This window comes from Diospyros lotus, chromosome 7 (assembly GCF_014633365.1).
Source record: "Diospyros lotus cultivar Yz01 chromosome 7, ASM1463336v1, whole genome shotgun sequence".
Taxonomy (NCBI): domain Eukaryota; kingdom Viridiplantae; phylum Streptophyta; class Magnoliopsida; order Ericales; family Ebenaceae; genus Diospyros; species Diospyros lotus.
Window position 1 is genome coordinate 31,551,516 of NC_068344.1, and position 16,478 is coordinate 31,567,993.

Consider the following 16,478-nt stretch of genomic DNA (forward strand, 5'->3'; position numbering starts at 1 on the left):
TTTCCATAATATTTAAATCCTTAACTTCATCTTTCTCTCTCCTATTTGCTATTATTTTCTCTCCTCTTTTCATTCCCTTCGCTCTCTTTTTTGCCATTGACCACCACCTTTCCCTTCACCCTTCATTGTTCGCCGCCACCTCTCATTGCACCCTTCACCATTGTCGCTCACTAAGTTCCAAAATTGAAAGAGATTGAGAGATGAGTGGGGAAAGCCAGCTACCTTCATCTTCTCCATCGCTGTCGACATTCATAGTCATCATTGTTGACATGATAAGGTTTTACCTCTCTCTTTTTTAGATGTTATTGGTTTGGTATGGTTTGAATGAACCCAACTACTCTCTGGATTCAAGGACCAGTCTAATCAAGTTGGGTTTGGTGCAATTTCTCTATCCTCCTTGCTCTTTATCTCTATTTTCTAGTAATCTAAGGTAGAGATAGTGGTTGTCCTTGATTAGGTCTATATTTGTACAAAAATAGTTTTATAAGTTTACATAATGATATTCTCACGATAAATTAAAAATTTATCGATAGAAATTTACGACTTCTCTTATCTCCTCTCATCTCATCTCTCCCCTTTCCTCTTCAGTCGTTGCCTTTGCCTCGCCACCTGCCTCTCGTTGTCCATCGCAATCGTTGTCTCGCCTGATTGATGACCGACGCCTTGCCTCTCACTTGGCCGATCGTCGCCTCGCCTCGAGGTGAGAGGCAAGCGGCGACCAGGCGAGGCAGTAGTGGACGATGTTGAAAGATGATAAGAAAACAGAGGGAGGAGATGAAGAGAGAGAGGGGATAAAAATGAGTAAAATGATCATTAAGATAAGAAAGAGGGGGGACAAAATAGTCTTTTCACCTTATATGTAAACCCACATATAACTTATGTACAAATAACAAATTCCAACTAGTCTAGGTTTATTCAAAAATCCCAAATTTGATTTAACTTCTTTGTGGGTACCACTAGAAATTCTTTTTATTTTTCTATATTTTCTTAGAAAAGAAAGGATGAGGATATTTTATAAATTTTAAGAAAATTAACTATTATTAGTTAACAATAAAAAATTATACGTTGCACGATAAATTTGAAATTCTTTTTTTAGATTTGTCCAAAAATTATATCAATCATTTTTATAATTTTAAAAGCAATTGATATAATTTTGGGCAAATCTAAAAAATAATATTTCAAATTTACCTTAATATATATGCATGCAAGTATAAAATTGAAATTATACTTGCATGCAGGTAATAATCTAAATGGTAATGGTAAATGATAAAATTTTTAAGAATAAAATCTGAGAGTTGAGAGTTTATATTTTGAGAGTATTTATGACGTTATAGAGGAGATCTGCTAAACATTTTCACCTTTCATATATAATTAAGGCTTAATTTGGCTATGTTTTTTTTTTAACAGTGTTTAAGTTGAGTAGTGTTTAAGTTGTGTAATAGTGTTAAAGCTGATAGTGTTTAAGCTGATAATGTGTTTGGATAAATGTACTTTTAAGTTATTAGTATAAAATTATGTGTTTGGTTTGTAAAAGTTGATAAACTGTTAGAACTTGACAAAAAGACTAAAATGGATATAACATTGAACAATGCAAATAAAATTCAAAAAATATAATTTTTTTAAAAAAAAATTGTAATTAATGTCCAATTGTTGAAATACTTACAATTACATATTAATAAATTATAAAATAATTTTAAAAATATATAATTTTTTTACTTTATGTATAAATTTAAATTTAATTCATAAAAATATTCAATATATATGTTGAAATATTATATAAAATTATTTATTTATTTATTTTTATCAATACATAAAATTATTGAAATTGGAGGCAGGCAATTTGGAAGCAGAAGGAGCCAGCAGCAGACGCGACAGAGGAGAGACCTCGAGCGGCTACAACCAGGAGGCGACGATGGTAGCTTGCAGTGCTGGAGGCAACGATAGGCGGCTTGGGCAGCGATGGGTGGAGATGGCAGCAATGGGTGGCTTTGGACAGTGATCGACGACGCAGTTATGGGCGGTGGTGGCGACCGTTGTGGGAGGAAATCCGACAATGGAGGAGACATAGATGCTGTGGTTCGTTGAAGGAGAAGAGGATATTCAAATTGGAAAAGGGCAAAATAATCATTTTCTTGGTCAACTCTAGAAGTTCTTACAATTTTTTTTGCAAAAGTTACTGTCCCAAAGCTTTCTTTAAACGCTAATACAAAAGCGTTTAAACTGTAGAGTTTTAAAATTTTTGATAAATCCAAATAGGTAACTAAATAAGTCTTATAATTTAAACACTATATTAATAACTTATAAGCGATCAAACCACGTCGCCAAACGAACCTAAGAACTTTGAAATATATAGGATGGCAACCCCAAGAACTTTGAAATATATAGGATATTCCCTTGCGCAGTGGGAAAACCTCCCCCGATACCAAGTCAACGTAGGGACCACTCGTGTCCATTATCATTGCAAACCCATTATCTTCTGGAAATTTTTACATGAGAAGCATACGTTCAGTAAGTCCCAATTGGCGGCTTTCTAGACAGATCAGAATTTTCCTCCTATTATTATTATTATTATTATTATTAATATTAATAATGTCAACTCCTTACATTGATTACGGACGATAACGAATTAACCAAAATTAATATTCAACTCTCCAGAATCTGAACCTCGTCAGACGTGGATAAGCACAACCCTCCAAAACCTTATATATAAAGCAACCCCTCAGATTGGTTTTGCTATAGGTATAAATCCGTGTGTCTGGATAAGAGAATATATAGATTACCCAGAAGATAAAATGGCTGGCTTCAGAGATTACTACATCTGTGGCTTTGTCATCTTGGCCTTCAGCACTGGTTGGGCCATGTCTTCGGCTTCTTCTGAGGCTGTGAAGGGCGCTTATTGGCCTTCCTGGGCTGTGAACTTTCCTCCTTCCGCCATAGACACCACCTTCTTCACCCACATCTACTACGCTTTTCTTTCGCCCAATAATGCCACCTTCAAGTTCGACGTCTCCGATTCTTCTACGGCCCAATCGCTCCTGAATTTCACGTCCACCCTCCATTCCAAGAACCCTCCGGTCAAAACCCTTTTCTCTATCGGCGGCGGCGATGAAGGCCCTGCTCTCTTTTCCAGGATGGTGGCCACCGCTGCCTCCCGGAAGAGCTTCATCGATTCGTCTATAGAAGTCGCGAGGAAGTTCGGGTTCGATGGAGTCGACCTGGACTGGGAGTTTCCTCAAACTCCAAAGGAGATGGACGACTATGGATACTTGCTCGAGGAGTGGCGCGCCGAGGTGGAGAAGGAGGCAAATGCGACTGGCCGGCCGCCGCTCCTGCTCTCGGCGGCGGTGTACTTCTCCATCGACTTCTTCCTCTCCGACGTCCGCCGGTCATACCCAGTTGGCCCGGTTAGCAAGAATCTGGACTGGATCAACGTGATGTGCTACGACTACCATGGCTCGTGGGACACTTCTAAAACCGGGGCCCACGCCGCTTTGTTTGACCCGAACAGCAACATCAGCACTAGCTACGGGCTCGGGTCATGGATCAAGGCCGGAGTCCCCCGAAGTAAGCTGATCATGGGTTTGCCGTTGTACGGAAGGACATGGAAGCTCAAGGACCCGAACTCCAATGGCATTGGAGCCCCCGCCGTCGGAGTTGGGCCCGAGAACGGGACAATGGCCTACTCCCACGTGGAGAGATTCAATGCGGAGAACAATGCCACTGTGGTGTTTGACTTAATCACAGTGTCTACATATTCATATTCCGGGACATCATGGATCGGATATGATGATGTCAGGTCAACATCAGTGAAAATAGCCTACGCTCAATCACTTAGGCTTCGTGGGTACTTCTTTTGGGCGGTCAATTATGATTATAATTGGAAGATCTCTAGAGAAGGTAACTAAATTATAAATTTTAAACTATTTTATAGTCCATGTTTGTTTTCAAAATTTTTGTGTAGCATGAGCCTAATGCATGCATCGTTTTTACCTTGTTGCAGCTTCAAAGTTGTGGGTTCGTCGCTAAAGAAGTTGGGTATCTCTAATTAGGTGAAAGTCAAAGGAAACTAGCTACAGTTTGAGAGCATCACATGCATGCACTTGTATACGCAAAGAACATCTCTTTTCCTTCACTGCTCACGCAAGGATTGACCTCCTAGTACGTAACCTTATTCTTTCTGTTTAGATGCCATTGATTCTCGCTTTTGTGTGAAGATGAAGCCATAGAAATTAATTGATTGCTAGCAATCATCTATATATTATATATCAAATAAATGGCATTACTTATATGTCTTGTCTCTTTCGGTACTCGTACTCTTATTTGCGTTTGTTTACATGAGAGCAGAAAAAGAGATAAATATGAATTTCTTCGGCAATTCAAATGAACAAATCAAAGTAAAAAAGTTCATTTAAAAAAAAAAAATCTTGTTTCTCCTTATTACTATATATCCCGCATCAACGAACCAATCAAATCGGATATTTTTGCTACATAAAGAAAAAGATCAGAAAGAGATTGGGGCCTCCAGTGAGTCATCCATACAAGCTGGGCTCGTTGTCGTTGACCATTTCTAATGGTCCCATGCCATATCGAAGCTGCCATCCGTCACAAAGAAAAACTAAGTTGGTGAATATATCTTTCAATATTTATTAGAAGGTAAACAACTTTTGGTGATCATTCCAACCTTCATTAGAGGATGGATTATGGTTTTCTATTTGAAGGTTATACTAGTTAAAAATTATTAAACCAAACGGATAATGGGATGGCAATTAACCCGAAATGCAGGTAACAACCTGGGAAAATCTATTATGGGTTGGAGTTTAATTTGGATTGACCCTTTTCATTTTCAATTTTTTTTTGTGTAAAAATATATTGACAGAAAAAAAACACACAAACATTTACAAGAACAACCTAGGACATACCCTTAGGGTCGGACCTTTCATGAGGCCCAAGAGACAATTTACTCAACGCCCATAAATATTAGACTATTTGGGGCCCCATAAATTAGAAATCCTCTCTTTGTAAGGGCCCATTGGCCAGCCGCCCACCTTTTCCCCCTTTGCAAACATAGCTTCGCCCCCTGCCTTTCTTCCTCTCTCGCTTTCGCTCGCTGCCTTTCTTTTCTCTCGCTGTTTTGTTGCCCTTTGCCATTGCCCTCTCGCTCTCGTTGCTTGGTCACTTGCCCTCACTAGCTTGCCTCACCCTCGTGGCCACCTAGCCGGTGGCTTGCTCTCAGTTGCTCATTGCCTCTCTCTCGCTCCGTCATCTCGTCACATGGTCACAATTTTGCACCCTTGCCGATTTGGCCTCGTGGCTGGTGGCTCACCGCTCTTGCCTCTTGCTCCATCACTCGTTATCGTTGGTGGCTCGTTACTTCTCAATTGTCGATTGGCTCATCAAATTTGGGGGCCCATTTTTACATTTCGCGCCAAGGCCTTAAAATCTCATATACGACACTGCATACCCTACCAAGAAACAAGAAATAAACAACTCTCACAAGAAAACATAACAAACAAAAACAACCTCATAAAACATACAAGGCAAAGTGAAAAGAGCACCAATAAGACTAGATAAATGTGGGAGAACAGCAACAATTAGCCGAAGGCACAGTGGCACAAGAGGAGGAACACTAGGAGAGAAACAGAGCCATAAACTACCCTTATGAAAAGCTCCCACCAAACCGTGGGGAAGAGAACAAAAGGAAAGCAGAATAGACATGCAAATGGAAAGCCACCCAACCCTGCAAGCATATTTTAATTAATACTAAAGAACACTAATCAAAAACTAAGAAAGATATTTTCTCGCTTTAACTAATGACAAGGATATTGCTAATTTATTTGCACAAGATCACTTCACTCTTCTATAAAGATAATTCACCGTTTCTTCCAATACAAAGATTGGAAATTAACACACAGTCAAGCGCTTCTACCAACAAGATTCCAAAGAAGCATTATAAAACTGTGTAAAAGCATTAATACAATAAATATTCTTTAAAACATTAGATCAGGTAACGATAGACATAAATAAATATCATAATTTACTCAGAGACAAAAGGAAACGAGTTACAAGAACATAGACCTTAGAAGGAACGGAGAAACAAGCATACGCGTCCATATATTAGACCAAGATGAAGAAAAAAAACTCATATCAGCGTTAAGGGGCGTTTGGAACAGAAAAAGCTTTTAGATTTTTTAGAATATTAAGTTGGAAATTCACATTCCCATATTTAGTACAAGTTTTTTAAAAAAGAATTATGAAAAATAATATTTTTAAAATTTCATTTTAATCAACTTTTCAACAAAAAGATTTTCAACAAAAAGATTTTCATGAGGGATAAATTTGAAAAAAAAATTAATAAATAAAAAATCTGAAACACACTCTTTTATAATTTCATAACCCTTTCATGATTATATTTGCCATAACTTTTGTTATACAAATATATAATATATATTATGCATATATATATATACACACACATATATACATAATGTGTAAAAAAAATGACTTTTTTGACTTTCTAAAAAGTTGAGTCCTAATATTTTATATAATAGAAGGAATTTATTATTTTTAAATAAAAAATTAAATAAAAATAATTTTGAAAAAAAAATATAAATTCTCAAAAATGTTCATTTAAAGCAAACATAAAACTATAAGATTCGTATAAAAGAATATCTAGCATTCTTGAAATTATTTAAAACTAAGCAAATATAGAATTATATAAATTTTGAAAATAAAAAATTTTCAAAAATCATGAATTTCAAAAATCTAAAAACTTCTCCCGCGTATTGAACGCCCTAAAGGTAACGGGGGCTTTTCATTGCAACATACAAGCAAAGAAAAGCCGAAGACAAAACAACTGCGAATCACAAGAGAAGCAACTCACGGATAGAAAATGAGAATCACAAGAGAACATACAGGCAAGACCTGCTGCAAATTGCCGATCTAAACAAACCCTAATTCCTCTTTTAGAAACCCTAAAGCCACAAGAGAAGCAACTCATCATGGATAGAAAACGAGAGACTCGCAAGAGCCTTAGCGCGCGCGCGAGCGCTTCAGAGCGGCAGATGAAACAAAGGGAGATGTTTTGTGAAATTTTTTTTCTTTTACATTTTTTATTAATACAATTATATTATGCTGATACGATATATTAATAATATAATTATATAGAAATATAATAATTAATACTTATATTAGTTTAATACGTTATATTATTTTGATTATTCGTAGTTTAATACGTTGTAGTATTATTTTGTCAATTAGTACTTAACTTCTACATTTGGAGCATTCAAGAAGCAATCTTATGCGTGCTAGAGATTCTTCCCATGCAAAGGGACAACCTGAACCTGCACTAATTAAGGCTGTATATTTTCTAATGAGACTAATTAAGGCAGCTACATTATATATATATATATATCTTCTTCAACATTGATGCTAGCTTGCAAATAGCACAAGACAGTCACAAGAGCCAAGTCAATACAATCGTATCGAATATACAATCAATCTCCATCTCCTTTTGATTTCAGAAGTCAATAATTTGACTGATCTTTCAAATTTATTTTTTGTTCACGGTAATCGGTTTGTTTTCCATCATCTCAAACAAAAGTTTTCCAGAGAACTGGGTCTATAGGCATTAATTAAAATAATTATTATAGTATGAAAAATAAAATAAAAACTGAAATTGATAGTAAAACCCAATATGCTCAGATTTACTCTATTATATATACATAGTGTTGAAATTTATTTAAATTGCACTAATTATTTTTTATTTTTTTAAAAGTAACACTGATCTCTCTTATTGTTAAAAACCATATCAATTTAACTATTTTACCATTATGTTTAAATCCTTAACTCTATCTTTCTCTCTCCTATTTGCTATTGTTTTCTCTCTCCTCTTTCATTTCATTCCCTTTTCTCTTTTTTTCTTGGCCATCGACCACCACCTTTCCCTACAGCCTTATTCATTAGTTGTCACCTCTCATTGCACTCTTCACCATTATCGTCCACTAAGTTCCAAATTTGAAAAAGATTGAGAGATGAGAGGGAAACCTACCTTCATCTTCTTTATCACTATCAATATCCATGATGGTGGTTGTTGACATAATAAGTTTTTAACAATTTCTTTCATATATAATTTTAAGGATAATGCTACATGAACATAAAATTAAACAAAAAGTTAGATAATTCTAACAAAATTACATATCTAACCTTTAATGTAAAACACAAGTTACATAACAAAATTACAAATCTCTCTCTCTCAAAATCACCCTCTCACTTTTACTCTTTCTCTCTCTCTCAAACCCACTTTTATCTCTCCCTTACTCTCTCTCTCAAACCCGATTGCAGCATCCATCCCCCCTCTCCACACAACCGCTTGCACCGTCGTCGTCGTCACCCCTGCTTGCACCGCCGTTGTTCAAGGATGGCACCATTATCGTCGCTCGTCGTCTCCCCAGCCAAAATCGCTCGTCGTTGGCCCCCGAGAGTCAATTTGCTTAGTGGAGTTTCTTTAAAATTATTTGGCATTAATTTTAGTATATAAGATGGTAAAGTAAGGTTGTTGGCAATACTACTTGTGAAAGTGTTAGTGGAGTCTCTTTAAAATTATTTGGCATTAATTTTAATATATAAGACCGTAAAGTAAGGTTGTTGGCAATACCACTTGTGAAAGTGTTATTTTTTCTGTAGCTACCAGAGGACTGATGTGCTAGAATTTTGTGAAGCGTAATGATATACGAAGAGGAAATATTCGAATTATCATACACAAAATGGGTGGAGAATATGATTTCAACAATCAATAGAATAGCAATTTTACACATTTAATTGAATCCTGAAATATATACAAGGACAATAAATTTAGGGACCGTAATTCTTTTAGTTGAATGGCTTCCTCAATCTCATTTGTTTGAGACATTTCCTTCTAATCTGAACAATTGGAGCAGAATCAGCAGATGCCGTTACCGAAATATTGAATTTTGAATTATAAGGTATGGAACAAACTGGAGATTATTGGGCAGTTGTACAAGATGTGACAGATTTATATTGTTGTTGAAGCGGCTTTGGCAATAGAGATACCAGCTGGTTCAAAATGTGAAGTTTCCTTTAGAAGTGATTGTGTAATTTTTTTTTAAAATTATTGACAAGGAGATAAATTTGTGATTTGCAACCATTACACAGATGAGGTGAAGTGTTAACTTAGTTATGTGAAATGGATGGAAGTTATGAGTTTCACTCTATATGCGACAGTAGATGTTCATTTCTCTATTCAGTTTGTACCATCTGGCCAATCTGGGTTGCTAAATTTACACTGCTATTTAAACATTTTCATCGGCCAGGGGGCGACCCGGTGAGGGCGGACAGCAGCAGCGGGTGGCCATCCGAGCAGCGATGAGAGGCCGGCGATGGCCGTCCGAGCGACGGTGTGGTAGGTACAGGCGGTTGCTCGCGGCAGAGGGAGGGGCAACAGCGGACGATGCTCGCGGCGGGGGGACGACGGCGGATGCTGCAACCCGCGAGGGTGGGTTTGAGAGAAAGAATGGGGGAGTGAGAAAGTGGGTTTGAGAGAGGGTGGTTTTGAGAGAGAGAGAGACTTGGGGGAGAGAGAGAGAGTGAGTTTGAGAGATGATGGTTTTGAGAGAGGGAGAGTGAAAGTGAAAGAGAGAGTGAGAGATTTGGCAGGAGTGGTTTTGTTCTTTGGTGGGTTTGAAAATGGGTGGGCAAAAAATTAATTCAAAAGCATTTGGGTGGGTATTTTAAAAATTAGAATTATCAAATTTTTTGTCTGTCTTTACGGTCGTCTACCATTGTCCTAATTATCTAACTTTCTGTCTGTCTTTACGGTCGTCTACCATGATCCTAATTAAGAACTTTGAATAAATAGGATATTCCCTAGTGCAGCGGGAAAACCCCCCAATACCAAGTCAACGAAGTGGCAACGTAGTGGCCACTAAGGTGCCACCACTGCTGTATATTATCATTGCAACCCCATTATCTTCTGGAAATTTTTACATGAGAAGCATACGTTGAATAAGTCCCAATGGGCGGCTTTCTAGACAGTAGGACACCTAAACAACTGGCCTACCCCCGTCCTAATTCTAGTCAAATTTTTCTCCTATTATTATTATTAATAATGTCAACTCCTTACATTGATCACGGACGATAACGAATTAACCAAATTAATATTCAACTCTCCAGAATCTGAACCTCCTCAGACATGGATAAGCAGTTAAGCACAACCCTCCAAAACCCTGTATATATAAAGCCACCCTCAGATTGGTTTTGCTATGGGTATAAATGCGTGTGTCTGGATAAGGGAATATAGCTTACCCAGAAGATAAAATGGCTGGCTTCAGAGATTACTACATCTGTGGCTTTGTCATCTTGGCTTTCAGCACTGGTTGCGCCATGTCTTCGGCTTCTTCTAAGACTGTGAAGGGCGCTTACTGGCCTTCCTGGGCTGTGAACTTTCCTCCTTCCGCCATAGACACCACCTTGTTCACCCACATCTACTACGCTTTTCTTGCGCCCAATAGTGCCACCTTCAAGTTCGACGTCTCTGATTCTTCTACGGCCCGATCGCTCCTGAATTTCACGTCGACCCTCCATTCCAAGAACCCTCCGGTCAAAACCCTTTTCTCCGTCGGCGGCGCCGGTGAAGGCCATGCTCTCTTTTCCAGGATGGCGGCCACCGCTGCCTCCCGGAAGAGCTTCATCGATTCGTCTATAGAAGTCGCGAGGAAGTTCGGGTTCGATGGAGTCGACCTGGACTGGGAGTTTCCTCAAACTCCAAAGGAGATGGACGACTATGGATACTTGCTCGAGGAGTGGCGCGCCGAGGTGGAAAAGGAGGCAAAAGCGACTGGCCGGCCTCCGCTCCTGCTCTCGGCGGCGGTGTACTTCTCCATCGACTTCTTCCTCTCCAACGTCCGCCGGTCGTACCCAGTTGGCCCGGTTAGCAAGAATCTGGACTGGATTAACGTGATGTGCTACGACTACCATGGCTCGTGGGACACTTCTAAAACCGGGGCCCACGCCGCTTTGTTCGACCCGAGCAGCAACATCAGCACTAGCTACGGGCTCGGGTCATGGATCAAGGCCGGGTTCCCCCGAAGTAAGCTGATCATGGGTTTGCCGTTGTACGGAAGGACTTGGAAGCTCAAGGACCCGAACTCCAATGGCATTGGAGCCCCGGGCGTCGGGGTTGGGCCCGGGAACGGGGAAATGGCCTACTCCCACGTGGAAAGGTTCAACGTCGAAAACAATGCGACTGTGGTGTTTGACTTGACCACAGTGTCCACGTATTCATATTCCGGGACATCATGGATCGGATACGATGATGTTAGATCAACGTCGGTAAAGATAACCTATGCTCAATTGCTTAGACTTCGTGGGTATTTCTTTTGGGCTGTCAACAGTGATTATAATTGGAAGATCTCTAAACAAGGTAACTAAATTATAAATTTTAAACTATTTTATAATTAATACATGTTTGTTTTCAAAATTTTTATGTGTCATGAGCCTAGCTAATGCATGGATCGTTTTTGCCTCGTTGCAGCTTCAAAGTTGTGGGTTCGTCGCTAAAGAATTTGGGTATCTCTAATCAGGTGAAAGTCAAAGGAAACTAGCTACAGTTTGAGAGCATCACATGCATGCACTTGTATACGCAAAGAACGTCTCTTTTCCTTCACTGCTCACGCAAGGATTAACCTCCTGAAAACCTTATTCTTTCTGTTTAGATGCCATCAATTCTCTCTTTTGTGTGAAGATGAATCCATATAAATCAATTGATTGGAAGGAATCATCAATATATATATATTATATTATATATCACATAAATGGCATTACTTATTTATTTTCTTGTCTCCTTCCATACTCATATTTGCGTTTGTCTACACGAGGGCAGAAAAAGAGATAAATATGAACTCCTTCGGCAATTCAAATGAACAAATCAAAGTTAAAAAGTTCATTAAAAAAATCTTGTTTCTCCTTGTTACTATCATCAAACCAATCAAATTGGAGATTATTGCTACATAAAGAAAAAGATCAGAATGAGATTGGAGTCTCCAGGGAGTCATCCATACAAGCTGGGCTCGTTCCCCATTTCTAATGGTCCCATGCCATGGAAGCTGCCATCCGTCACAAAGAAAAACTAAGTTGGTGAATATATCATTCAATATTTATTAGAAAGAAAACAACTTTTGGGGATCATTCCATGCTTCATTTAGAGGATGGATTATGGTTTTCTATTTCAAGGTTATACTAGTTAAAAATTATTAAACCAAATGGATAATGGGATGGCAATGAACGCGAAATGCAGGTAACCAAACCTGGGAAAATCTATTATGGGTTGGAGTTCAATTTGGATTGACCCTTTTATTTTCAAATTCAACCGTATTCATGTTATGTTTGCAAATTAATTACTCTAGTTTTATTAGTGTTGTTGCCCCTATACAATAGCAAATTTATTTGTCGGAAAATTAATTCGTCTTCAAGTCATTAGCATTTTGTAATAAATAAACAATTAGAACGCATAAAACAGATCTTATACAAATATTCTGATATTTAAATCAAATTTTTATATTTAAAAAAGTTAACAAAGTTCTTTACAGGCTTCTCTAACTTTCCTTTGAAGAATGAGAGGGGCTCACATATTTATAAATGAGCTTGAGGGATTTATGACATCCCTGATATTTTGGGATTAACTTTTAATTTGGTTTATTCTCATTCATTACACAATTTTCTGATAGAATTTTAAAATTATTTATTTATATTTTTTGTCATTTTAAAAAAAATTAATAAAAAAATAATACTAAACCTCATGATTGTCGACAATTATGACACTTAGCTGACATCACATCATTGGGTGGAGTGCGATTTTGTTTATAACATAACCCCCACTGATTTGGGAGTCATGTTTAACAAAGAGATAGCCCCTCTATTATTTTTGCCTGCTCATTTGTTAAACATAACCCCCAAATTAGTAAAGGTTATATTAACCCTCAAAAAGGATGAACAAAATCGCACTCCATTGGGTGCGCCATGCCGCACACCATACCAGCTATGTGTCATGACTATCATCAGTCATGCCACATAGCATTATTCTTTTAGAAATATCCATGAGAGATGTCTTCGGGAGACTGTTAAGTCTCCTGAACATTCTTTTCATGAAAAAAGTAGGTTAAAAAAATTAGTGACCCTTCTCCCAAGAAGGTCTTCTTAGACCTTTTTGTGGCTCTCTTCTCTATTTTGACTCTTATGCGTTATTTTTAATTTTTCAGGTTATTATCCTTAATGAATTTTACAATTAGGTTGATACCTATTCATTAGCTGATCAATCATTTTCACTTAAAAGTCTTTTTCTCTTAAAGGTCTCAATGTTCACATCAATCAATTACTAAGACCAAATTATCTTTCCTTTGATGAACTAATTAAGGCAATCAATGTTCTGATATAATAATTAACAAGCTTGAAATATAGCAAATTAAATGTGCATATATATATATATAAATATATACCTGCTTCGGCCAGGGTCCAGTTCTTGTCGAATCCAACCGCCCAGAAGAAGTACCCACCAAGCCCGATATCTCGAGCAAATTCCACTTTCTTCCCGATTGATCTCCGATCATCAAACCCTATCCAATTGATTCCTTCATACGAATACGTCGAAACAGTTTCTTCATCAAACACCACAGTCGCATTGTTTTCCAAGTTGAAATCCACTATCTCACTGTACACCATCACCCCTCCATTCCCCGGCCCAGTCCCATTCGCTGGAGCCCCGATTCCATGCTCATTCGGGTCCTTCAATTCCCACGTCCTCCCGTATGCCGGCAGCCCCATCACCAGCTTCTCGGGCGGCACGCCGTTCTGTACCCACGTCGAAACTCCATAGCTGGTGCTGACGTTGCTCGAGTTGTCAAACAGCAGCGCAGGAGCTCCGGTGACCGAAGTGTTCCAACCGCCGTGGTAATCAAAGCACATCGGACTCATGAAATCTAAGTAGTCTTTAATGGCGTCGCCGGGGTAAACGATGGAAGAGTCTGTTAAGAAGAGACTGGAAGCAAAGTAGACGGCGGCTGACAGAAGGAGTCGGGGCTTCCCGGAGTCGAGCCTGTCCTTGACAACGGCAGCGCGCCATTCGGAAAAGAGCAGCGAGAGGTTTGCCATGTCTTGAGGGGAGAGCGGGAATTCCCAGTCGAGGTCGAGCCCGTCGAAGCCGTATTGCCGGGCTACGTCAATGCTGGATTTGATGAAGGCGGCGCGGTTGTCGCGGCTGCTCACCATGTTGGAGAAGGTGTAGGGGCTCGAGGCCCCGCCGCCTATGGAGAGGAGGGCCTTGGCCGGCGGTACTCTGCAGTGCAGGGTGGCGGTGAAGTTCCCCATCCATAGGCTATCCGGCTGGGTGAGGGAGAGTTGGTAGCTCGTGGCGTCCACCTCCACGAAAGCGTAGAAGACGTGGGTGAAGTACTTGGTTGGGATGGTCGATGGCGGCAGCGTTTCCGCTTGCCAAGACGGCCAGTATGCCCCCTTGACTGCTGTATAGAATAAACACGAGACTCAAAAAAAACGAATGTGCCCACTGGAAGGGATAAAATAATTTTAATGTAAATGTACATACATTAATATAGTCAGTTAAATTGTTCAATTTAAGTTTTTTTAAATAATTATTTTATTTTAATTGACCATCTTATGACTTTAAAGTGCACGAAAAATAAATTTTGATTCAAAATAATTAACCTTGACGAGAGCAAAATAACCATTTTGTCTCTCCTTGGCACTTGCTTGAAGCTATGACAAAATAGTCTTTTCACTCTAAACTACTCATCCAATCCTAAATTTACAAGAAAAAAAAAGGGGGTTGTTGTGAAAATGTGAAATTGATCAGGGGGTAACATTTATTCTTTGGACAATACCTTCACGGCGGGGCGGCGCTGGAGCCGGTCCGGGTGACGGAGAAATGGGTTGGAGTGGCGGAGGAGGACTGGCTCTTGGTGGCTCCGGCGAGGAAGGTCCTGGCCAAGGTGAAGCGGCCTCTGGAGGGTACGAAGGAGCTGGATGAGAAACTGATGCATTACAGGGAGCGACGACAATGGCGAGAAAGAACAAGAGAAGTACTTCCTTCGCTGCCGCCATTTGCGGGAGTTTTGTTTGCTTCATATATATTCATAGTCATATATAGAGCAAGAAAAAAGGCGATATTTTTACCCATATTTAAAGTATGCCAATGGCAATGGCACTGCTGGAAACTCGGTTTCTATCGAATCGTTGGTTGCTTTTGTCTTAGGAATTGGACATTTGTGTTTGGCACATTTAGAGCTTTGTTGACAGAGTTGTTCACTTTCTCATGGCGGCCAGTCTGCTGCCCAGTTTGTGATCCAGACATGCCTCCACTCATTGATTTTGCAACCTTTTTGTTTCACTCACCGTCCAATATTGAACACGATAATAATTGAATACATGCTAGCACTTTCTTAACCTTCTCTATTATATTCTTAAAAAAAATTGTATTTTATCTTATAAGATAATATTTAAAAAATATAAAAATATAAAAATTAAAATCTATGATCTCTAGATTGAACAATTGGACAAACGATATATTGGAGTTAATCTAGTAGATCGCAAGTTTGATTCTTGTCTAACGCAGTGAGATAAAGTCTCACACATGTAATTTATCTTTTCTAATGTAATTGATGACATAAATATCGAAAATCGCACAAATACGGTCATCCAAACATTACAAGACTCTGGTTTGAATTTAATTTACCTAATTTAATCAACATGCATACTGTGATATAGTAGGTTGGACCTTGGGCCTGAGTTGGGCCTTGGGCATGCTTAATGCCAACTCAGTACGACCAATATTTCATTATAAAAGAACAAAATTTACTTCATAAACCTAATTAACTTTTAAATTTAAACTTTATTTTCATTATAACGAAAGTTAAAGTAAACATATCCTAATAAATTTTACTCCATAGATTAAATTTTTTACTCTTACAAAAATTCATCAAAGAATACAAAAAAATGATAACACTCAGACCCCTAAACCCCTCTGTTGCTAATTTTGTTACTTGAATCCTAATTAAATTAAGTGATAATTAAAACTAAATTTAACAAAATAAATGTCGGGTTGCCTGGCCGAAGAACAGATTATGAGTTTCAGAGTTTTCTATGTTTAAAGTTTTTATTTTCTTTTGTTAAACTTAATTTTAATTTTACATTATTATCATTTTTATTAATTTAATTTGACTTAATTAGGTTTTAAGTGACACAGTTAGTTAGTAATAGAGGGGTTTTGAGGGCAATTTAATTACCTTTATTTTAATTTTCTCATTTTTTGAATATTAATTAATGTATTATATATTTATATTAATATAACGTAAAATACAACACATTAGTATATAAATATCATTAAAAATATCATAATTAAATATCCAGATAAAATTTATTTCCTTAGGGAGGGAAACTGCCGGTTTCGATATTAC

General features: G+C 38.3%; 3 protein-coding genes across 4 annotated transcripts; 2 read left to right on the top strand and 1 right to left on the bottom strand.

Moving 5' to 3' along the window:
- Positions 1–2,729: 2,729 nt before the first annotated feature.
- LOC127806920 (class V chitinase CHIT5b-like) lies at positions 2,730–4,299 on the top strand. Its single transcript, XM_052344520.1, has 2 exons — positions 2,730–3,897; positions 4,001–4,299. The coding sequence occupies exons 1-2, from the start codon at positions 2,793–2,795 to the stop codon at positions 4,024–4,026; spliced, it is 1,131 nt and encodes a 376-aa protein (XP_052200480.1). The 5' UTR covers positions 2,730–2,792; the 3' UTR covers positions 4,027–4,299.
- Positions 4,300–10,188: 5,889 nt separating this feature from the next.
- On the top strand, positions 10,189–11,852 carry LOC127806921 (class V chitinase CHIT5b-like). The gene is made up of 2 exons (XM_052344521.1): positions 10,189–11,437; positions 11,549–11,852. The coding sequence occupies exons 1-2, from the start codon at positions 10,333–10,335 to the stop codon at positions 11,572–11,574; spliced, it is 1,131 nt and encodes a 376-aa protein (XP_052200481.1). The 5' UTR covers positions 10,189–10,332; the 3' UTR covers positions 11,575–11,852.
- An 81-nt stretch (positions 11,853–11,933) lies between these two features.
- LOC127806919 (class V chitinase CHIT5a-like) lies at positions 11,934–15,153 on the bottom strand. Of its 2 annotated transcripts, none has more exons than XM_052344519.1 (3): positions 14,907–15,153; positions 13,509–14,525; positions 11,934–12,119 (listed from the first exon to the last, which is right to left on the bottom strand). In XM_052344519.1, exons 1-3 carry the CDS (start codon positions 15,148–15,150, stop codon positions 12,097–12,099), a joined length of 1,284 nt encoding a protein of 427 aa, XP_052200479.1. In that variant the 5' UTR covers positions 15,151–15,153; the 3' UTR covers positions 11,934–12,096. The 2 variants fall into 2 exon arrangements, with proteins under 2 accessions (XP_052200479.1, XP_052200478.1); XM_052344518.1 differs by having other exon boundaries at positions 13,509–14,528.
- Between the last annotated feature and the right edge of the window lie 1,325 nt (positions 15,154–16,478).